Genomic DNA, 23854 nt, shown 5'->3' with positions numbered 1-23854 from the left:
TACTCTTGTTTCATATGGATAGCAGGGTACTGGTACAGAAACAAAATACCGTGGATGCTAGAAACCTGAAACCTGGTGCTTTCAGTGTGGAGGATATGCTATTATTATAGATACTGGGCCCTGTATCCGGGAAGCTTGGGACCAGACGTGTGCCGGATTTGGGGATTTTACGGATTTTGGATCTTAGGCCTAGCATGTACTTATGATACATAAAAATAAAGTATGAAAAATAAATAATAAAAGGGTTTTATTCCAATTGCTACCCAGGGCGCCAGCTTCGAATGTAGCCGGTTTTTGGGTCCTTCAGGATTTTGGATGCTGGATAAGGGACCTGTAACTGATACTTGTTCTTTTGTGGATCTTTCTTCTGATGTGTGTCCCTGTTTGTGGCTCTTGGGTTCAAGGCAGTGGGAAGGGTGTGGGCAGGTCTGTCCTGCCACTTGGGGTTGAGATGGAAAATACCACCCCCCCGTACCCTGATATGCTGCATTGCTGTACAGAAGGTTCCCTGTGTATGGGTGTGGGGTGCGGTGTCTTGCGAAGTTATCTCAAGTACCCGTTCTGCTGAATTCTAACCTTCCACTTGTGTCGGATTGCTTACTGCGGGGGTGCAGGATTTTGCTGCTGCATGGAAGGGGAAGGGAGTATGACTGATCTGCTGGTCTGGCCGATGCTGAAGGCAGAAGAACCTGCTGCACCTATCACTTGTTCTAGCCATTTCTTCTTGGAATATGAGTTGGCCTATATGTTGTAACAAAGCAGGACTGGGATGGAGGAGAGGCAGCAAGGGTCGTCATAGATATGCTCAACTTGCTGAAAGCTTTGCTTCGTATTCTCGTCTTGTGCATTTACATCTCAGCATCAAGGGTGTCCTTTGAAACATCCATAGGGGACCATTTCCACAGCTCTGAAAGCAGAGGGGTGTTCTGGTCTCCGGGCTGTCACTGACAGTGTAGCTGACTCTAGTGCAAAATGCATTCTGCTCTCCTTTTCCACTCCAGGTTTTGCCAAGTATCTCCAGAGTTCCACAACCTTCTCCAGCCCTACAACCCTCTGAGATATCTGTGCTGCTCCAATTCTGGCCTCTTGCGCATCCCTAATTTCCATCACTCCACTATTGGCAGTCATGTTTTCAGCTGCCTGGACCCTAAGCTCTGGAATTCCCTCCCTAAACCCCTCTACCTCTCTTTCCTCCTTTCATGGTGCTTCTTAAAACCTACCATTTTGACCAAGCTTTTGGCCATCTACCCTGAAACCTCTTTGTGACTTGGTGTCAAATTTTGTTCGATAATTACTTCTGTGAAGGGCCCTGGGATGTTTTGTCACATTAAAGACGCTATATAAATGCACATTGTTGTTGAGGGCAGCTCAAATACATGCTTGTCTGAATGAAGAGATTGCTGGCTGCAAGTTTATAATTCCTAGTTTAATGTTTTAAATGACTGGCTTGCCCAACATGTCTCGGTGTTGTGTGAACTCGTCGACCTGGCAGTGAATGGAGTTTTATTAACCCAGCGGTTTGCGCTGTTCCTGAAGGCCTTTTTAAATCCATGTTTCAGTTCACAGCTGTGTAGATGGAAAATAAAGCCTTCGCTGTGGATGTGGTTTCTGCCAGATTTGCTGCAACTTATGCTGTGTTTATTGTGTTACAAAAAAAAAACCTTGAGAGATCCACAGAAACCACAAATGGGCTGTAATGGAAAAGATGTGTCATCACTGGTTACAGGCAAGCTGCAGCAGAGCTGAACCAGCACTCAGCTTGTGCAGGGCAGGATGATAACAGGGTGAGAGACAGGTTCAGGGTCACACCAGATGGGGACTGAAGCTCCCTCCTGCCACTTGGAGCTTATCCTCACCGTGGCTGACTGAATTGAATTAATGTGTTGGTTTGAGAACAGGCCACTGGGCTTTTTTCTGACTTATTTCCTGCACCAAATTACACATTCAGAAAGCAAATTCCTGTTGATTAAATGTGACACCTCACTCCCAGTGGCAGTTCTGTATGAATGTTGAGTGAGTATTAGGAGCATGGCTATTGTTGTGGTATTGGATATGGACAGATAGAGGAGGGAAAGGCAATTCAACCCTTGTTGCCTCATCCTTCCATTAAACCCCAGAGCGTCTGCCCCCCTTGCCTCAATTCCATTCGGATATTTCATTGTACCTTATGATTCTAGGGTTTCCTCTCCACTGCTCGACATGTTCAGTCAGCACACATCATTGCCTAGTGAGGAGCAGCAGTCCTAGCTGATTTCTCTCTCTCTCTGTCTTTCCCTCCTTTGCTTCTGTGCCCTTTCCCCTCTTTCCCCTATGTCCTTTGCCCTCCCTGTGCTTTCTCGCTCTTTCCCCATTGCCCTCGCTGACTTCTGGTTAAGCAACATCTCGATTTAAAAATTCTCATCCTTGTTTTCGAATCCCTCCATGGCCTCACCCCTCCCTATCTCTGTAATCTCCTCCACCCCCACAGCACTCTGCGCTATCTGCATGCCTCTAATACTGGCATCTTGGCTGTGTGTGCCTTCATCTGCCAAGGGTCTAACCTTTGGAATTACCTCTATAAATCTCTGTTTCTCATTCCTCCTTTAAGACTATCTTTAAAACCTGCCTTTTAGACCAAGCTTTGGGTGATCTGTCCTAATGTCATATGTGTTGGTATCAAATTTTGTTGGATAATACTCCTGTGAAGCACCTTGGGACATCTTACTATGATAAGGGGTACAAGGGGAGCAATACCTCCCTGACTCTTAGTGCTACCTTGGTACAAAGTTGAACAGTGTGAGAGTGGTGTATGAGAGAGAGAGAGAGTGCTGCTGCCTGATGTGCAGATAAAGCACCATACCACACAACAAAAGAATGTTGTGCTACCGGTATGTTCCAGTTCATTGCTCGTCTTCTCAACACAAGGGAGGAGTCCCATCTCCTAGAGGTCTGACTTTGCGTGCATGAAACATTCCTCCTGCACTGTGCAATGGTACAATGGGTCTGTTGCAATCTGAAGGCTGTTCACACGATGAAAGATGCAACGCAGACTGGGTGACCGCTTTGCAGAACACCTTCGGTCTGTCCGCAAGCATGACCCAGACCTCCCTGTCGCTTGCCATTTCAACACTCCACCCTGCTCTCATGCCCACATGTCCGTCCTTGGCCTGCTGCATTGCTCCAGTGAAGCTTAATGCAAACTGGAGGAACAGCACCTCATCTTCCGACTAGGCACTTTACAGCCTTCCGGACTGAATATTGAGTTCAAACAATTTTAGATCATGAACTCTCTCCTCCATCCCCACCCCCTTTCCGATTTCCCCCCCCTTTTTTTCCAATAATTTATATAGATTTTTCTTTTCCCACCTATTTCCATTATTTTTAAATGTATTTCCATCCATTGTTTTATCTCTACCTTTTAGCCTATTTCGATTCCTTTGCTCCACCCCCACTAGGGCTATCTGTACCTTGCTTGTCCTGCTTTCTACCCTTAATTAGCACATTCCTTAGATAATATCACCACCTTCAACACCTCTTTGTCCTTTTGTCTATGACATCTTTTGGCTATTTCCACCTATCACTGGCCCTCTACCCAGCTCTACTTGTCCCACCCCTCCCCTTAAACCAGCTTATATTTCACCTCTCTTCTATTTTTACTTAGTTCGGTTGAAGAGTCATAAGGACTCGAAACGTTAACTGTGTTCCGCTCCGCAGATGCTGCCAGACCTGAGTTTTTCCAGGCATTTTTATTTTTATTTTGGATTTCCAGCATCCGCAGTTTTTTGCTTTTATCTTTATGAAAGGTGCAACGTGTTGGATCCCAGCAGTAGAGGACATCACAAGGGTCGGCATCTGCCATATGTGTAGAGATGTCTGTGTTAAAATATACAGTGGTGATTTAATGTTGCACCTTAAGTGTGAAACGCCTAAAAGTGCTTCACGCTTTGATCACTTGTGAAAATGGTTGACTTATTGAGACAAACTCCTGTGAAGCAATTGATGGGGCTGCTGATTAATAGTTTATTGGGCTGAACTTGTTGGTTACATGGCCTGTGGTGCCTGCCTACTACCAGATGTGGAGTGGGCAGTTAATGGGACTGAGCTCACTGTCTGATTAAACTTTGGAAAGCACAGCCACCAGGGATTCTCAGTACCTCATCCATCAATAACTTGCATTTATATAACACCTTTAATGCAGTAAAATGTTCCGAGATGCTTCACAGGAGTGTTATCAAACAAGATTTGACACCAAGTCGCATAAAGAGATATTAGGACAGGTGACCAAATCTTGGTCGAAGGGAGCGGTTGTAAAGAGCTTCTTAAAGATGGGGAGAGAGGTAGAGAGGTTCAGGGTGGGAATTCCAGAGCTCGGGGGCACAGGCAGCTGAAGGCACGGCCGCCAATGGCCAGTCGCCTTCAAAAAGCAATTTGTTCATTCGACATCCCAGCCAATCCCAATCTTTCATTCGCCCAACACCCAGATGTGCACCTCCCGGATCGCTGCATAATGAAGGACCCCAAACTGGGATCAAACATCAGAAAAACATTGGCTCCTTTCATCCAGCCAGCAGGAATGCTGTCGAACTTTAACAAAGCAGCTTTGAGGAAATGATGGTGGAATGATGAAAGTCGGTGAATGTTGTGAACCTGGATTTTTCAGTCTTTGGCTGAAGTGCAGCATAGGTGAGGTGGGGGGCAGTGGGGTGGGTGTTTGTCAATGAAAGTTAAGGCACAGGGTTTTATAGGGGCGGCAGGAATAGGAGCTGGTTAAAGGACACCCAGTCGTGGTCAATGGATGCTTTTTGGACAGGAGGGTTGAAATTTGCTGGTCAGTGTTCAGACCTGGATCAGCGTTAAACTCTTCCCAGTTCATGTAAATAATCTGGAATTGGGAAAGAAGGCGAACAATAGATGGTGTGTTGTTATCTGGGGATGGGGGAGCTAAGTGATGGTACACGATTGTTAGTAGGTTACACAGATAGATGTAATTTAATGCAGCAGTATGTGTGTGAGGCTCTGCGTGCATACAGGTATGCAAGGGACTGCCCACATTGAATGGGTGAGTTAGGCTGCACATGTAATTTAGGACACTTGCACAGGGGAGATTGAGCTGGCAGAAGGCAGCATCAGCTTGAGGAGAAGACTCACCGTTGTGTCCAGAAGCGTCTGAGTGAGGCAGTGCTGGGATGACATGCATGGCGACTATTCAGGCAGGACGTGTAGCACATATTAGCGATAGTCACCGGAAATCGAACACGTGGTTACATAATAAACGCTTCCTCTTGGCATCTTGTACTCTGAAGACCAGCTCTCATGAGGAAAGCTGTGTGTTTAGCTTTCCAGTAGTGACACTGCAGTCTTAGTAAGAGGCTGTGTGGTTTGTTTGTTTATCTCTAGGGTTAGAAGTAGCTGGCTAAGTTTAAGTTAGTTCAGAACACAAGGGAATGCCACAATTTTCAGTTGTGATCTTGGCTGTAAGAGTCCTCGGGAAAAAAAAAGACAGCTTAAATACTCACAGGCTGCAAACACTCAGTATGACAGCATCTGGGGTTCAATGTTCCTGTTTTCCCTGTTATTTGTGTAGCCCTGGTTTATAATTTGTTTCATTTTTTTCAACTGAAAGGCAAAGGTGAGGGGACATTAAACTACTGTTCTCTGCATTGTTTATCCAGTAACATGACCACTACATTATCTAAAGTCCTGGTAAAGACTGAGGTAGATGTTCCTGTGCAAGAGGAGAGAGTGGCAGCAGGACTGTGTTTGGAGTTTGAGGAAGATTCAGAGGAGCATTAACCTCAGCAGTGTCAATAAAACACACACACAGAGGGAGAGGACTGTCTGTCACTGCTGGTAATAGCAGATCGTTTAGTTAGTAGTCCAAAGTTCTTACAGGATTGTAAGCCTCATTCTTGTCTTCAAATTCCTCCATGACCTTGCACTCACCCCACCCACCCACCACCTGCCCATTTGTGTAACCTCCTTCAACCTCACAACCCTTGAAGATCACTGTGCTCCTCCAATTCTAGCCCCTTGTACACAGATTTTCTTAGCTCTACCATTGAATACTGCCTGTACAGTCGATTACTCAGGGCTGAAATATATCAGCGTTCAAAATATGGAACAACCTTCAGCTGCCTGGGATCAAAGTTCTGTAATTCCCTCCCTAAACCTTTCTGCCTCTCTCTCTTCCTTTAAGGTGCTCCTTGAAACCTATCTGTTTAACTAAGTTTCAGGCCATTTGTCCTAATATCTCTTTATGTAGCTTGGTCAAGAACCTGGGGCTGTTTTACTGTGTTAAAGGGACCAAATAAGTACGAGTTGTTTTTACTGTTGCCTTGCGAGTTCACCCGTTGCTGGCTGCTTTCATCGCAGGATAGGGCGGGGACATTTGGGGGTGGGACAGAGGTTTCCACGTGGGATGGAGAGGGTTGGCTCAGTGGTTTTGGGGGTGGAATGGTAGTTTTGGGGGTGGGGGGGTTCACTGGCTTTTGGAGTGGGATGGTGTCACTCCAGTGAATGTGATGTGCATTTTTTTTGTCTAAACGTCATTTTTAATTTTTTTGCAGAACAAGTCGTGGAAAAAGCTGAAGACCATGGTGCATTGGTCCCCGTTTGTTGTCTCCTTCAAGAAACGCTATCCCTGGGTACAGTTAGCAGGTCATGCAGGTAAGGCACCCTGGATACTATGTGTCAGTGTGCGCTCCCCTACCTGAGCGCTTGCCCAGGAGAATGACTGGCAGTGAGAGCTGGCAGCCCAGGCTCCCTTAATAGCTCACAGGGTAAATGTGTCTCCTGGGGTGGTGCCGAGTCAAGCAAACAATGAAACCTCTCCCTTTCTAGTTTGTTTGATCACAGCCTGCATCATTGGGAGTGATGGATTGTCTGGATTAGGAGGAGTTTGATAGGTGGGGGAAGGCTTCCCACTCCCGATCGCAGTTTTCATTAGCTTGAAATCGAGAGTCTGCATTTGTGAGGACGGAATCAGACTCTACTGTGATGCTCCCTGTGGTCGAGCAGCCTGGCATTGCTCCATTCAGCTCACTCCTGAAGCATGTCCACTTTGGTGTCAGCAGGCACTGTGGAATTGTGCAAGAGGGATGCTCCTGCTAGAGGAAGGGGAAAGTAATGACTGATGAATGGGACAGACGGCACATGGATTCAATACTATTTCTCTTGATACTGTCCTGTGACTTTGTAAAATGCTGCCAGGCTGAGCCTCCTCATCTTTCCCAGGACAGTAACCAGCAGGTTCTTCGAGTAAACTGACCAGTACACACATCTAGGGTTAATTCCACCCCAGAATAGTGAAGCTGTAGACAGGCACACATCCTGCATCTGTGGTAATGTCCTCTCAAGGATGTGATGTCCAGCTGGGATTTCTCTTTTACTCCATCAGTTACCCTGAAAGGAAAGCTGGTGATTAGACAGTGCCTTTCACATTCTCCGGATGCCCCAAAATGCTTTATAACCAATGAATACAATGCTTGTGACATGTAAGAAACGAGGCAGGCAATTTCTGCAGAGCAAGATCCCACATACAGCAATGTGATAATGACCAGATGATCTGTTGATCAGTGATGTTGGTTGAGGGATAAATATTGACCGGGGGATAATCCCCCCCCCACTCCCAGCCCCTGCTCGTTGTGAAATATGGGATGGGGTGCTGTGGGATTGTTTACATTCACCCAAGAGGATTTAATGTCTCATTTGAAAGACATCACCTCCGACAGTGCAGCACTGCACTGGGACATCAGCCTAGATCTTGTGTTCATGTCTCTGGAATGGAGTTTGAACCCACAAACTTCTGTCTCAAAGCTACACGCTTGAGGCGCAGCTGTCATTAGTCCAGTTGTATTTGACTGATATTTACCATCCCTTGGGATGGGGGAGGTTCAGTAACAGACCTCCTCTTTCCCTTTCAAGTAATGTCATTCCCTGCTGCCCAGCCAGACACTGTCAAGTAGAGGGGGATGGTTGGAGGGTGATTGTGGGTGGGGGGGGAGATTAGAATGTGGGGGTGGGATGGGTAGCAGCAGAAATGCGAACTATTGAAGGATGACCAATGGTGTTCACAAAGCTGCCTGTTTGTTTCAGGTAACTTTAAAGCTGGAGATTATGGAAAGATCCTGAAGAAGTACTGTGAGTGTGAGCATCAGTGTTTGGAGTCCCTGATGAAGGATCCTTTGCTGCGCCCCTATGTGCCAGGCTACTATGGAGTGGTGGACAAGGATGGCGACAGCTACAACCAGATGGATGATCTGTTGTCAGAGTTTGATTCCCCATCAATCATGGACTGTAAGATGGGGGTGAGGTATGTTGAACTGTTAACGCTCAATTTTAATGCACTGAATGGGCCTTCAAGTGCCATCTGGTAGTGAGTGTGCCACTGTGTCCTTTTGCTGTAATCTCCTCTAGCCCTGTCATCCTCTCTTGATCTCTGTAACCTCCTCTAGTCCTGTCATCCTCTCTGATCTCTGTAACCTCCTCTAGTCCTGCCACTCTTCCCAATCTATGTAACCACCTTCAATTCTGGCCTCTTGAGCATCACCAGTTTTTATTGCTGCATCATTGATGGCTGTGGCTTCTGCTGCAGAGACACTAAGCTTCAGAATTCCCTCCCTAAACCCCTCTTTTCCTCTTTTAAGATGCTCCGTAAAACCTTTTCCTTTGACTAAACTTTTGGCCATCTGTCATAATATCACCTTATGTGGCTCGTTGTTAAATTTTGCTTTATAACACTCTTGTGAAGCACCTTGGGATGTTTTTATTAGGTTAAAGGTGCTATATAAATTTAAGTTGTTGCTCTGTCTCAGAATTTAACATCCTGATATATTGATGCACCACAGCAGGGCCTCGATCAGAGAGCTTGTATAGATGTCAGTTAAGATTGTAATTGGAGAAAGTTACTGTTTCGGAGCCACCCTGAATGTACAGGATCCAGATTTGATTTCCAGTCTGCGCAGTTCGTGATATTGGGCTGAGAGGTTGCGATTTGACTGAGTGCTCTTGGGGTTAGTGTGTGGAAACCCCCTCACTATCTCATGTCTTCTGCTGGAAAATGTGCTCGGATGGAGGGTGAGGACTAGTTCTGATTCCCCTGTGGGCGAATAGCTTATCAGTGCTAGCTGTCTAGGTTCGCATGTGAAAAATAAGCACTTGGGCAAGATGTGGTGGGCTGATTGCTCCACAAGGGGGACATATCCCAGTGAGAGCATCTTTGAGCGAGAAGCAGGAGAGGATGAGAAATTTCCTCTGTGATATTACCAACACCCTGTGGAGTTTTCAGATTTCCCCCCACTCCCGCCATGCCTCTCCTTCGTATTTCAATGTTCCAGCCTGGATATAGCTGGCAAACCTGTGGAAACACTGGATGGCAGCTGTGAAGTAACTTTTGACAAGCATCGAGGAACATTTCTGAGACATATGAGCATGAGGTTTACAGCACGCTGGCTGTGAACCACCAGACCAGAATGCAAATGTGTGGTTTGCAAAGCAACTTCAAACTTTCCACTCTGCTGCATTTCAAGGCACGGCAGCATTGTGTCTCCTCTTAAACCACAGCTTGTTCCTTAGTTGTTAACCTGCCTAATTCTCTGTCTTTGACAGGTCCTAATCTCCAAAAGTATGTGAGGTGCAGGGAGTGCTGCTATGTGTTTAGCTCCAGCTGCTTGCTCTGTGTTACATACCTAGCTTTGTGATTCTTTTTTCACTCCACATCCTTGCTGACCTGTTGTCTTTCAATGTGCCGTGTTTATCCAGTTTTAGCACCATGTTCGTACAGGCCCATCAGAAACAATCCTTTGTTGTAACAGTCAGAAATATTCCAGCCAAGAGGGGCTTTAATTAACTCTAACTCTCCTCCTTGTGCACCAGCCCTTTACAAATGGCCCTTTACTCTTAACGTCTTCACCACCTCACCCCTGCCTGTCCCGGAACATTTCTTGCTGGAGGTTCTTTCCATGATCACTTGACCAGCCCCCAGCCCCCAGTCTGAGTCACCACACTTAGTGCAAGAACACTTGTGCATTGTAGAGTTAAGGGTCAGAATATTCCTGTGGCCTGGCCCTTTTTTCCCAGGTCAATACCAACTACCCCCTTCCGAACTCCACCCTACACACATTCCAGCTCATTTGGCATGGCCTTCAATAAATGGAGGACAGTATCCCCAGTTTTCGAAGACCCCCACTCCTGCCCTATCCTCCGATCCTTTCAACCCTTACTCTGACCTCAGTGCACTCTCTCCACTCATTGATGGCTGAGCAGTCAGCTGCTGTGGCTCTGCTCGCTCCTCAACAGTTTGCCTTACTGCTTCTCTCTGATATATCAAAACCACATGAAGACTCACCTTCTGGACCACGCTCTTGATCATCGCACCTAATTCTGGTTGCTGCTCCAGGCTTGTCCCCTGTTAGTGTCTCAGGGGATTTAGCATGTGCAACTGCCACATCAACAGTAATGTGTATTTATATAGCCCCTTTTATATAGGGGTGCTTCACAGAACCTACTCACATCAGGAAAGGATTGGCAGACTGGGTCTCGTTTCTCTTTTTTAAAAAAAAGGCTGAGTGGGTAACCTAATCAAGGTCTTTAAAATTATGAAATGTTTTGATAGAGTGGATACAGAGTGAATGTGGGGAAGAGCATAACTAGAGGCCATCAATATAAGACAGTCACCAAGAAATCCAGTAGGGAATTCGGAAGAAATGTCTTTACCCAGAGAGTGGTGAGAATGTGGAACTCGTTAGCACAGTGGGTGGTTGAAGTGAATAGTATAAATGTATTTAAGAGGAAGCTATACAAGCATATGAGGGAGAAGGGAATAGAGGGTTATGATGGTGGATTTATATGAGGAAAGATGGGAGGAAGCTTGAGTGCAGCAAAAGACCAGCATGGACTGGTTGGGCTGAATGGTCTGATTCTGTGCAGTATATCTAATGTGATGTAATCAGTCAAAATTTGACACTGAGCCACATAAGGAGATATTTGGGCAGATGTCCAAAAGCTTCACAAAGGGATGTTTTAAACAGCGCCTTAAAAGAGAGAGGTAGAGATATTGGGAGGGAATTCTAGAGCTTTGGGCCTTGTCAAATGAAAGCATGTCTGTCACTAGTGGAGTCATGGAAATTGAGGAATGGCAAGAGGCTGGAATTGGAAGAACGCAGAGATCTCAGTTGTGGGAGGTACTGAGATTGAGAGGGGTAATGAGAGGTGATACAAGATTTGAACAGGACAGGTACAATAACTATCTCTGTGAATCGCAGTTAATGTTTTTTGTGCTTGTTTTGTCCATTTATATTTTTCTGACGCTGGATTCCAAATTTGCTTTTGAAGGACATACCTTGAGGAGGAGTTGACCAAAGCTCGCGAGAAGCCCAAACTGAGGAAAGACATGTATGAGAAGATGATCGCAGTGGATCCAAACGCACCCACACAGGAGGAGCATGAGCAGAAAGCTGTTTTAAAGCCACGTTACATGCAGTGGCGGGAGACGCTCAGCTCAACTGCAACACTAGGGTTCAGGATAGAAGGCATCAGGGTAAGTGGTGAGCTGTATGTACCAGTCAACATCCAACACTGGCAAGAACATGTGGAAGAAACATAGGAAAAGCAGTAGCATGGCTGATCTGTGACCTAACTGCATATCCCAATACCTTGGTCACAGATCAGCCATGCTACTCCTTTTCCTATGTTTCTGGGATGACGGGCTTATCCTATGAGGAAAAGTTGAACAGGTTGGGCCCATACCCCAACCTTTGCCCCATATCCCTTACTACCTCTGGTAACAAAAAACAATGTCGGTTTTAAAATTAATAACTGACCCAGCAACAACTGTAATTTGTGGAAGATAGTTCCAAATTTCTCTCATCCTTTATGTGTAGAAGTGTTTCTAATTTCACTCTTGAAAGGTCTTGCTTTAATCTTTTGACAATGTCACTTAGTCCAGGACTCCCCAACAAGTGGAAACAGTTTCTCTCTATCTATCCTATCTATTCCCCTCAATATCTTTTCTGGGATAAAGGGCTTAACCTATGAGGAAAAGTTGAACAGGTTGGGCCCATACCCATTGGAGTTTTAGAAGAATGAGAGGTGACCTCATTGAAATATATAAGATCCTGAGGGGACTTGATGGGGTGGATACCGGGAGGATGTTTTCACTTGTGGGGGAGTCTAGAACGAGAGGACACAGTTTAATAAGAGATCTCCCTTTTAAGACTGAGATGAGAAATTTTTTCTCAAAGGGTTGTTAGTATGTGAAATTCTCTTCCCCCTAGAGAGCAGTGCAGGCTGGGTCATTGAATATATTCAAGGCTGAATTAGATAAATTCTTGATAGACAAGAGAGTCGAGGGTTATGGGGGGGCAGACAAGAAAGTGGAATTGAGACTACAACCAGATCAGCCAGGATCTTATTGAATGGTGGAGCAGGCTTGAAGGGCTGTATGGCCTACTCCTGCTCCCAAGTCCTACGTTCCTATCTTGAAAATTTAGACCCAATCACTACTTAACCTGCTAAGTTCCAAGAAATTTGTTTGTTTGTGTAATGTCTCCTCGTCATTTAACTTTTACATTCCAGGTCTCATTGCAATGAATCTATGTTGTACTTCCTCTAAGGCCAATATATCCTTCCTCAGGCGCAGTGCTCAGGACTGAGCATAGAAGTGTTAGCTAGTCACAGAATGGTTTAGGGTAGGTTAACAGGAAAGGAGGAGATAGCAAGACATGGGGGACCGTGGTCATCAGTCCCAGCTGCAGGGCACTTGTATCTGTTGTTGATTGTGCTCAGATCTCCTGTTAAAGATTTCTTTCATTCCCCCAGAAGGCCGATGGCTCCTGCAGCACAAGCTTCAAGAAAACCAGACTCAAAGAGGAGGTTATGGAGGCACTGGAAGATTTTGTGGACAGCAACAGAAACATCCTGGTAACTATTTACCCTTTGTTACTACATTTTTTCAGGTATCAGATTCTCAGCATCGTTTCAGAGATCATAGTTTCCCCCAGATTCTCTCTCTTTCAATAGTCTGGGTAGTTTAGGGTGGGCCCCCTTCCACCACCCACAATTAGGCTGATTCCCTTATCCTAACACTGGGTCCATGTGTCGCTAATGTTCCTGTTCTGTTTGCAGAGAAACTACTTGACGCGATTGAAAGAACTGAGGACAGCGTTGGAGGGCTCCGAGTTCTTCAACACACATGAGGTAATGTGTTTTCCCTGTCCGCCCTCAGCTTAGTGTACAGAGCCCAGTCAGCTAAGATCACTGTGCTTCTAAAACAACCGCCACATTAAAAGATTACAGCGGAAGATGCACAGTAATCCTAGCAGCAGCTGGAATGGAAAAATAAACCTTCAGGGTTTGTGACACTTTCAGAATCGAAAACATCTGTCCAGATGTTAAAGGAACTGCTGTCTCTGATTTGTTTTTTATCTGGTTATCTGGGTGTCTCGTACCTCTGCCTAGCAATCCTGATTTGGGCTCCTCTTGTGTGTCAGTTCCTAAGGATGCTGAAGTGTCAGCCTGAGACTCCTGGTCTTTGGCTTGGGGTTAGCGGGGAAGCTGCTGCTTTGTGTATCTCCATTTCATGTCATCACTCTGTCCATTTGCTTATGCCAGTGTTTGAGGCTTGGCAACTATTGGTACTGGACCCCTTGGCGGCTGGGAGGGAGTAGGAGTGGAGCTGGGGTGTGGGTGGTTCCCCAACACTTGCACACTCCACATATGCTGAAGATTTCTCAGCAGTTGGATTTGGAGGCTCTTCAATCTGTTGATGGCTTCTACACATATCAGATTCCCAGCTGATTAAAAAATAGTGTCACTATGCTGGTTAACCATGGAGTGCATCACTGTCACCTCGCCACTCCCTCCCCTAGAATCCACTTGAGTTGGAGCTCAGTTGATGGTTCCCTTTGCTTCTTTCACCCTTCCTTCCTAACAGCACTGTGGGTGTACCTTCACCACACAGACTGCAGTGGTTCAAGGCAGTGGCTCACCACTTCCCTCTCAAGGGCAAATCAGGATGGCAGAAAATTTGGACCAATAACTAGCCACATCCTGAGAATGCATTAAAAGAGTATTATTAATTATCTCCCAGTCCTTTTGGACTATGAGGGGAAATTTCTTCACTCAAGAGTTTGTGAATCCTTGGAATTCTCTACCCCAGAGGGTTGTAGATGCTCCATCATTGAATGTGTTCGACTGAGATCGATGGGTTTTTGGATGCTACGGGAATCAAGGGAAATGGGGATAGTGTATGAAACTGGGCTTGAGTTAAATGATCAGCCATGAAATTATTGAATAGTAGTGCAGCTTGATGGGCTGAATGGCCTACTTGTATTTCTTCCAATTGTAGCATTTTCTGACTACTGACTGTGGAATTGTCTCTCTCTTTGTTCCCTTGTTTCCAGGTGGTGGGAAGTTCTCTCCTCTTTGTCCATGACAAGTCGGAACTGGCAAAGGTTTGGATGATTGACTTTGGGAAGACAGTGTTGTTACCCAACCATGAGACACTGAACCACAGGGTGGCCTGGGTGGAGGGCAATCGGGAGGACGGCTACCTGTGGGGGATGGACAACCTCATAAACATTATCAACCAAATGGTGGAGGGGTGACTGTTTCTGGCAGCCCTCAGGACTTCTGTTCTCAGCCGGCCAAGTCTGCTGCTTTGAGGATGACGCACTGGCCCTGGCATAGGGAGTGAGGTGGTTGGACTCTCTCTGGAAAATACTTCTTCCCTCCTCAACACCTCTGACAGGACCTGAAGCTTGGTGCAGTAACCAAGGAGGGAGACAGTGCATCACTCGTTTGGGAGGGTGGTCCAGGGCAGGGAGGGGTTGGTTGGTGGTGTCGGTTCTAAAAACGGGTGATGAAAGCTGAGCCGAGAGCATGCTCGTGATTTCCGGGGTTTGATGTGCTGTGATCAAACTATAAAGCTATCATTCCTGAACACTGTGCCAACCCTCTGACCTCAGCAGGGGAAAGGAGAGTTTGAACTTTGAACTGTGGGCACTGCTCCCTGTGGGTTGGTGCAGAGCAGACACCATGACTGGTGGAGCCAGTGAACACTTTTTTTTTTCCAATGTGCAACTCGAGCAGAAACACTGGAGAGAGGCCGAGATGTTTCTAATTCATTCCTGGGTCTGTTCGACGGTTTTAAAACTGCAGAACAGAACAGCAGTAAAACCCGCCAATCCTTCACTGACACAGGGACCTGTGGCTCTTGTACAGATTAGAAATACTTTTCCGTTCTTTCTCAACTTGCCATATTCAGGCCCCAAATGATGTGCTGTCACTCAACCGAATTTCCCCGTTGGCCAAACCCTCCCACCCCCACCCCAGCCAGGTGGGTTCCCCACTGCACTGTGCACTGATAAACTCGGGAGAGACCCCCGGGCAGTGGGGGTGGGGTGAAAAGCCCCTGGACAGGGGAGGGTGACGCTGAATGGAAACTGGGTGGAACAATCCAGTGCTAATCTTCCTGAGACTCAGGTGAGAGTCAAACACTTCTTTTTTAAAAAATTGAAAAAAATCTCTAAACCTGCTGTGAACACAAACTGGGGAGGGGGTTAGCTGAGTAGAAATAGAGAGGGTCCATGCAAACAGTTTCATTTTAATCTGATTCCGCAATCAGCTAGCCACACTGATTTGTCCTTTCTCTGCAGTATCTCTGTGTCCAGGAGAGTGCACCCCTTGCACTCTCTGCTGTTTACTAGCCTTTACTAGACTTTACTAGCAGGACAGGATTGTGCACCAAGTCCTGTCTCATGGTGATGCAAGGGCATCTTATCAAAGGAGATTGGTTAAGATTGGGGCAAGGGGGCTTAACCATGAGTGCAGAGCTTTCTTGATCTAGTTTCTGCTCACTCTTGGAATGTGGTGCTTGAGGGCTGGGGCTCCTGCCTCAAACAGTGAGAGAATGTCAGAGAGCAGGTGAGCCCCAGAGGACAGGGGAGTGCGCAGTAAGTGCTCTGTGTGGCCTTGCCACTTACAGCTCACTGTTAGTGTGGCAGTCTGCCCTGGGCAGTGCCATTAGACTGGGTGGATGGTGCCCCTTGCAGCACAGGTATGGGTGTAAATCATACAGCAGGGAATGAGGCCATTCGGCCCTATGCATCTGTGCCAGCTCTTTCCAAGTATTTATCCAATTCCCCTTTTAAGGCTATTATTGAATTTGTATCCACCACCTTATCAGGCAGCACATTACAAATCCTGACTCCTTGTTGCGTTTAAGAAAAAAAACGATTTTCCTCATGTCGCCTCGGGTTCTTTTGTCAGTGACCTTAACAGGTGAAGCCATTGCCCCCTCGTGTTCAGGGTCCGAAGAGGTGCAGGTCTGTAGTGGGATAGCCAGAGTCTCTGCAGTTTCCACATTGCTCATGGTGGCACGGCTGCTGATGACCAAGGAAAGATATGTGCCGAAACTCGAGCAAATCATTCTAGCATTCTGTGGGGCATGGTTTAATGTTAGCCCACTTGAGCGTGGAAATAAGCATAGAGTCAATGACACTGACACAGGGGATCTGGAAGGCAAGAGTGGATTTATACTGTGCGGTCTCTCCTTTGGGATCTGTTTTTTGACTGGAGAGCGAAGCAGATTTGATCTGACGATTTCTCCTGTTTCTGATGCCTGTGCTGCCCCACCTTGCTCCTCCAACAGGGTATAAAGGCCCCAACAAACTGTGACACATTCCCCAACACTCAGGAGATGGGATAGTTCCTGGAAAGTTACAATCTTCTTGTTGGAAGGATGGTTCTGAGTGCTCAGTGTTTAGCTCTGGGAAAAGTATCTGGGTATGCTGGACTTGACACCTAAGGGCCTTTCTTATAACAGTGGAGGGAGGGTCAGTGATTCCAGACTGGGGAGGGGGGTGGGATCTAATTGCCCAGTGCTGCTATTCACTGATTCAGGGAGGCAGGTGCCATCTGGGGCCAGGCTTAGAAACTGTACGTTTAAAAATTATTCTGCCCCGACTCCGGTTCTTCCAAACCCTCAGGACTTGAGAGTTTGGAATGGGAAGCGCTCCTGGGAATGCCTCCCACATGATTGTAAAGTGGGAGAAGATGCATCATCTGCAGGTTCCAAATGTTCCCAAAGTGTTAACTGAAACCTCTGAATCGAGGCTGAAATAAACGGACAAGTGGGGGTTCTGGGAGATGGGGTGGGGGGGGCGGCTGAGTGTGAATGGGTCTCCTGTCTGGAATGCAAACCTGGATATTCCCGGTTCTGGACTGGCTGCAGTATTTCGCTGCGTTTTACTGTCCCGTGTTTCAGTCTCTCCCGAGTCTTTTATGAGCTGAATCTCAGGCTCTGGGAAATTCCCATCATTCAGTACACGGGGCAGCAGACTTGGGACAGTTAGGAACATGGTTCAACCAACAGAGTCTTGACCCCCAAAGGCAGATTTTAATTCCAGGTTTCTGTAGCTGGGGATTGTGGCTTTCCGTGGATGAGTAGTTTTAGACCTAGTTTAAATCCCTTTCCAGCAAGGTGTTTTTATTGAATTCTGTGGAATATTTCAAGTGGCATTAGAATTATCTCCAAGAAAGGTCAGATTTTCCCTTCATCCCACTCCGGTCCAACGCAGTTCCCGTGAATTCCTGGCACTATTTCTACAGGGATTTGTTTCCGGAATTTGGTTGTAATCAGTTCCGGGCCCGTACTTGCTGCAACCTCAACAGGAATTTAATTCATTGATCCTGGGAGTAAACTGGATTTTTTTTTTTAAACACAAAAAGACCATTTGTGCCTCTATCCGTTTAAGCCTGTATTCTGCCCCTCTGTCCGACAGGACAATGTGAAACTGGGACCAATTCCTGGACTTTCCTGTGTGGTATAGGTGTAAAAGGAGTGATGGTGGCCTGTGGGTGCTGTGGAGAGGGAAAGCTGCCCTCAGCAGCAGACAGGTTCAGACCAGCCCAGTCACTCCCTGTCTCTGCAGGGCTTCTTCAAGCTTCATTTTAGAACTAAACCCATTTGTGGTACATCAGGGACCACAGTAGCAGCAGAATGTTCAGCATCCATTACGCTTAAAGCAACTCTTGAGTCTGCAGCAAGTTGCATCTTTATGTTGTCCTTAATGTACAAAAACCTGCCTAAAATGGAAAGGGAAGAACAGACACTGGAGATATTTGGGGCGGTGACCAAATTTCAGAGACCACCTTCAATTGTCCCCTTACTGAGGTGGACCAGTTTCCACCAGCTCTCTGCCCCAGTGTGAAAGAGCCCCGAGGGATCCCTCTGCCCATGTGTTAACTGGCTCGGAGAGATTCCTTCTCACACAGCCCAGGTCTGAATGGGTAGGTTTGTAGTTGTACAGCAGGAAATGTGTCTCAGCCTGCATCTCTGCATTGAAATTCTGGTGACAGCACTGAAATATCAGAACAAAATAATCCTGTTGGTGGTATAATTGAGTTCAGTCATTGTAAATATTTCTGATGTCTCGCCTTGTTCAGAGGGCTCCCGCCTTATATACGAAAATCTGTTGTACTATATGGGCCTGTGTACATTGAATCCTAACTGCAATGTGTCTTAACTGAATATGTTTCCTGCTGTATACCTTCTTCACCTTTCTGGCCAAGGGTTTTATATGTAATATTTGGTTCTGGTCAGATGCTGAGGGAAAGGCTGCAGAGTGGGACATTAACCAGTTGAGCAGCCTGTATCATGGTGGAACCGTTTTTATTTTAAATCCTGGAAGCTCTTTGGTTCTTTCGTGGGATGTGAGCATTGCCGACAAGCCCAGAATTTGTTGCCCATCCCGAGTTGCCCTTGGTGCTGAGTTCTTGGAGGACTAACACATCATTTAGTTTTAAAAAGAATAGTAAAATGTATCCCCGGGACTGGGGTAAACGGGGTCGTGTCGGAGAGTGAGGGAAGGTACCTCGAGTTTCTCTTTTCAGGGCCATCAAGTGACCTTGGCACAGGTGGTCAGACTTGATGTGAGCTCTCTCTTTTCCCCCATGCTTTCTCCACAGACAGCAGGAAGAGAGTTATTTAACATTAGTAAGCCACTAGTCTGTTGCGGTCACAATTTGAAAACCTTGTGTTCAGGGAGGTGGAAGGACGGAATGCTACCTGGCCCCTACAGTATTAATTTAGTCCGGTACACTTTTGGAATCGTTTTCCTCCAAGTTCTCACTGCCGTTGAGATTGAAAGATTTGAGAGTGTTAGATTCTGCCTGCCCCTTGTCAGGTCATGAGTTGCAGTTTGGCACTGGTACTGAGTCAGGTCTCTTAGTGCCGATCAGAAAGAGAGTGTGCACCTTTGTGCAGAGTCTGCCTGACTGAGCTACAGCTGAACATAGCCAGGACAGATGGAGGGAGGTTCACCTCAGTTGTTGCAGGTCTGACTGCGCTCACCAGCATTGCAGAGATAGCAAGGCCCAGTGCTCTGAGTACTGAGAGCTTCCCAGAGTCTCATCGTCTGCCAGGTGAATGCAGGGAGAGTAGAAGAGCATAAGTCCTACCCTCAGACTTTCACCAGTCGACGAGTGTATTTTGAGTGGATTCTGGTTTTGAGATTCCTGCCAGTAAAACACTGATTGGGACATTGACTAGCTAACCAGACTGATCTAAAATCCCAGCACAGCTACCTGTGCCAGACTGTCCAACTCTCTTCCAGTTTTCGTTATATTTCCTGCAAATAGAGAGCCCAATCCCCTCATTTGAGGTCTCGTCTTCCGGCTCCCAATACACACAAGCACACGTTGTTTACAAAGCTATCCTTGAAAAAGTGTTAACCCTCCTCTATATCTTTGTGTTTATGAACAATTGCTGGAAAATACTGGAATCTGCATGTTTTTCTAATTTATATTGCATTAAAATTGTATTGCTGGACTAATTTGCATACAATGTTAACTAGCCGATTCTTTGTCATAATAAACCTGCCTCTAGTGGGGATTTCTACATATTTACACATGTGTCCATCTGTTTCATATTCCAAAAGGTTTTAATTTGCTGTCAGCACCTCACTCACTCCCTCAGGCACAAAGCCTACTCCAAACTGTCCCAGTGAGTGCAGCCTGGAGCTCATGCTCTGAATTTTGTCCAGGATCCAATTCACTATTCAGCTGTGGGAACCATCCCACTTTTATCCGACTGGTTGTGCAAAGCCAATACAACATTCTATCTTATTGGCTGGTCTTAAATATTTAAAATTATTGGTGGACAGTGTAGAGGGGTGATGAAACATTTTGTTTCATTGGGATGGGGTTAGATTCAGAGTAAAACGCTCCCCATACAGTCCCCATCAAACTCTCCCAGGACAGGTACAGCACGGGGTTAGATACAGAGTAAAGCTCCCTCTACACTGTCCCCAAAGCCTATCCACCACCTACAAGGCACAAGTCAGGAGTGTGATGGAATACTCTTCACTTACCTGGATGAGTACAGCTCCAACAACACTCAAGAAGCTTGATACATCCAGGACAAAGCAGCCCGCTTGATTGGCACCACATCCACAACCTTCAACATTCACTCCCTCCACCACTGATGCACAGTGGCAGCAGTGTGTACCATCTACAAAGTGCACTGCAGCAACTCACCAAGGCTCCTTAGACAGCACCTCCCAAAACAACTACTTCCACCTAGAAGGACAAGGGCAGCAGATAGATGGGAACACCACCACCTGGAAGTTCCCCTTCAAGCCACTCACCATCCTGACTTGGAAATATATCGTCGTTCCTTCACTGTCACTGGGTCAAAATCCTGGAACTCCCTGCAACATATGGACTACAGCAATTCAAGAAGTCACTCACCAGTACCTTCTCAAGGGTAAGCAGGAATGGGCAATAAATGCTGGTTGAGCCAGCAATGCCCACGTCCCATGAACAAAGAATAAAAACTTCCAGGACAGGTACAGCACGGGGTTAGATACAGAGTAAAGCTCCCTCCACACTCTCCCCATCAAACACCCCCAGGGCAGGTACAGCACTGGGTTAGATACAGAGTAAAGCTCCCTCTACACGGTCCCCATCAAACACTCCCAGGGCAGGTACAGCACTGGGTTAGATACAGAGTAAAGCTCCCTCTACACGGTCCCCATCAAACTCTCCCAGGACAGGTACAGCACGGGGTTAGATACAGAGTAAAGCTCCCTCCACACTCTCCCCATCAAACACTCCCAGGGCAGGTACAGCACGGGGTTAGATACAGAGTAAAGCCTTCTCCACACTGTCCCCATCAAACACTCCCAGGGCAGGTACAGCACGGGGTTAGATACAGAGTAAAGCCTTCTCCACACTGTCCCCATCAAACACTCCCGGGGCAGGTAAAGCATGGGGTTAGATGCAGAGTAAAGCTCCGTCTACAGGTTTGTCCAACCCGTGGGCCCACGGCCAGATTGTGGCCCCAGAAGCCACTGTACAAAATGCCGTTAAGACGGGTAAGTGAAGTTGAAGATTCTGCAAGGGGTTACTCCTCCGATCACAGGCTGTTACTCACCCGTGTTTGCTGCTGATAGGCTCTTTAGTGAAAGAGAAACAGTATCTGATTGCAGGAGCACTGAAGACTGGCGGTGGTAAGAGTGTTGGGGAGAGAGAGGGGATGCCGGACTGGGGAGGTGAGGAAGAAAGATCGCGGGGCCTGGGTGGGGGGCGAAGGGGGAGTGCAAGAGGGGAGGGGGAGTGTGCGAGAGGGGGAGGGGGTGAGGGGGAGAGTGCACGAGAGGGGGGAGAGTGCGCGAGAGGGAGAGTGCACGAGAGGGAGAGAGGGGGAGAGTGCACGAGAGAGGGGGAGAGTGCATGAGAGAGAGGGGAGTGCATAAGAGAGAGGGGGAGAGTGCGCGAGAGGGGGAGAGTGCACGAGAGAGAGAGGAGTGCACGAGAGAGAGAGGAGTGCACGAGAGAGAGAGGAGTGCACGAGAGAGAGGGGGAGTGCATGAGAGAGAGAGGGGGATTTGTTTCTTTAACTAGTTCATTGACATGATTGGTGCTAACAGACACAATTCAGTGGTACTATGCAGTGAGATCGACAAACTGAAGGATGAAGAATTCTAATGCAAATTGATTGATAATCAATAGTTTTTGTAATATTCTTTTGTGGGGATGTGGGCATCACTGGCAAGGCTGGCATTTACAGCCTATCCCTAATTGTCCTTGAACTGCTACAGTTCATGTGAGTGCGGATACACTCTCGAGTTCCAAGGTTTTGACCCAACATTAGTTGTCAGGCAAACACGCAGTCAGCTTATCCATAAAGGGTATTGGTGCAAAGTTAGGTTACAGTATAATAAATGAGAAAAGTAGAAATCCAGCAGGGGAAGACTTGCAACCATTTTGGATGGTGACTGAGACGTAATGTACAAGAACGCTCCACTCCGGTTAATTAACGTGTACGGCCCGGCACAAGGGGCTGAGCGGCTGGAGGTTTTTCAGCAGCTCCCACTGCTGCTGGCGACCTCCAGGCCGGTCATTCTGGGCGGGGACTTCAACTGCATCATCGATGCGGCTGGACGATCCGGCAGGGCCGGAAGCAGATTGGACGCTACGTCCAGATCCCTGATGGAAACAGTTAAGGATGCCAAGCTGCACGACGTCTTCAGCAACCCTGCAGACGGAGCGCAGCGTAGATACACCTGGTCGCGGCCAGACGGGTCCATTCGTTCCAGGATAGACTTCCTGTTTGTGTCCCGTGCATTCACAGTCAGATCCACCGACGTCAAGCCGGTGTTCTTCTCTGACCACTGCCTCCTACTGGCGGACTGCCACTTGGAGGAAGACCTGAGGGTGGGCAGGGGGGCATGGAAGCTAAATGTGCAACTGCTGACCCCAGAGAACATTGAGGAGCTCAAGAGGGATTACAAAGGTTGGAGAACCGTGAAACCCCTCTTTGAGTCCCTGACACACTGGTGGGAAGTGATCAAGGGAAGCATCAAGAAGTTTTTCATCCGCAAAGGCACCCAGAAAGCTAGAAAGGAACAGAGGGAAATGTCCCGACTCCAGGAAAAGATGCAGAATCTGCTCCGGCTGCAGTCGATGGGGGTCGATGTCAAGGAGGAGCTCCAAGAGGTGAAGGGCCAGCAAGCCTCGCACTTTGCCTCGGAGGCCTCCAAGATCATCTTCCGTTCCAGAGTCCGCTCCGTGGAGCAGGATGAGACGTGCTCACGTTTCTTCTTCCAAAAGGTACACAGAGAGCGCTCTGTGATCAGCAGCCTGAAGGAAGAAGACGGCTCAGTAAAGTCATCACGGTCCGACATTCTGAGGATCAGCAAATCCTTTTATGCCGGTCTGTATGACGTGAAGCCCACGGACAGCACGGCCTCCCAGTCCTTCCTGTCCTCTATCACGGAGGTCTTAGACCACAGTACGCGGGAGAGCCTAGACAAACCGCTAACTCCTGACGAACTGACTAAGGCCCTCGAGTCCTTCGAGAAGAGTAAAACCCCCGGAAGCGACGGCCTGCCGGCGGAGTTGTATTCGGCTCTGTGGGACTTGATCGGCCCAGACCTGCTAGAAGTGTACGAGAGTATGCTCCTGGCCGGCAGCATGTCAGAATCCATGAGGAAAGGCATCATCACCCTCATCTACAAGCACAAGGGGGAAAGGGAGGAAATTAGAAATTGGCGACCCATTTCACTGTTGAATGTGGACTATAAGATTCTGTCCAAGGTCATCGCCAACCGGGTCAAATCCGCTCTGGAATTGGTGATTCACCCTGACCAGACCTGCTCTGTGCCAGGCAGGAAGATCTCTGACAGCCTGGCGCTGCTCAGGGATACGATTGCCTATGTACAGGACAGGGGTGTGGATACCTGCCTCATCAGCTTGGATCAGGAGAAGGCCTTTGACAGAATATCGCACACCTACATGGGGGATGTGCTCTCCAAAATGGGCTTTGGGGAGGGAATTCGAAATTGGATCCAACTGCTCTACACTAACATCAGTA

At 47.3% G+C, this 23854-nt stretch overlaps 1 protein-coding gene across 4 annotated transcripts in view; it reads left to right on the top strand.

Annotated features, from left to right (window-relative positions):
* The window catches only part of LOC144671354 (inositol-trisphosphate 3-kinase C-like), a 37119-nt gene extending 17235 nt beyond the window's left edge, over positions 1 to 19884 (top strand). For 3 of the 4 annotated variants that reach the window (XM_078533210.1, XM_078533212.1, XM_078533209.1), the window contains 6 exons: positions 6546 to 6645; positions 8074 to 8290; positions 11311 to 11515; positions 12796 to 12897; positions 13102 to 13173; positions 14379 to 19884. In XM_078533210.1, the coding sequence (XP_078389336.1) occupies positions 6546 to 6645; positions 8074 to 8290; positions 11311 to 11515; positions 12796 to 12897; positions 13102 to 13173; positions 14379 to 14582 (900 nt within the window). In that variant the 3' untranslated portion in view covers positions 14583 to 19884. The remainder of the gene's footprint in view (positions 1 to 6545; positions 6646 to 8073; positions 8291 to 11310; positions 11516 to 12795; positions 12898 to 13101; positions 13174 to 14378) is intronic. The other variant, XM_078533211.1, reaches the window with a different exon arrangement.
* The last annotated feature ends 3970 nt before the right edge of the window (positions 19885 to 23854 follow it).

The sequence above is a fragment of the Cetorhinus maximus genome, chromosome 32 (genome assembly GCF_964194155.1).
Source record: "Cetorhinus maximus chromosome 32, sCetMax3.hap1.1, whole genome shotgun sequence".
Classification (NCBI taxonomy): Eukaryota; Metazoa; Chordata; class Chondrichthyes; order Lamniformes; family Cetorhinidae; genus Cetorhinus; species Cetorhinus maximus.
Note: the sequence above shows the minus strand (reverse complement) of the source record. Positions and strands in the feature narration are given on the sequence as shown.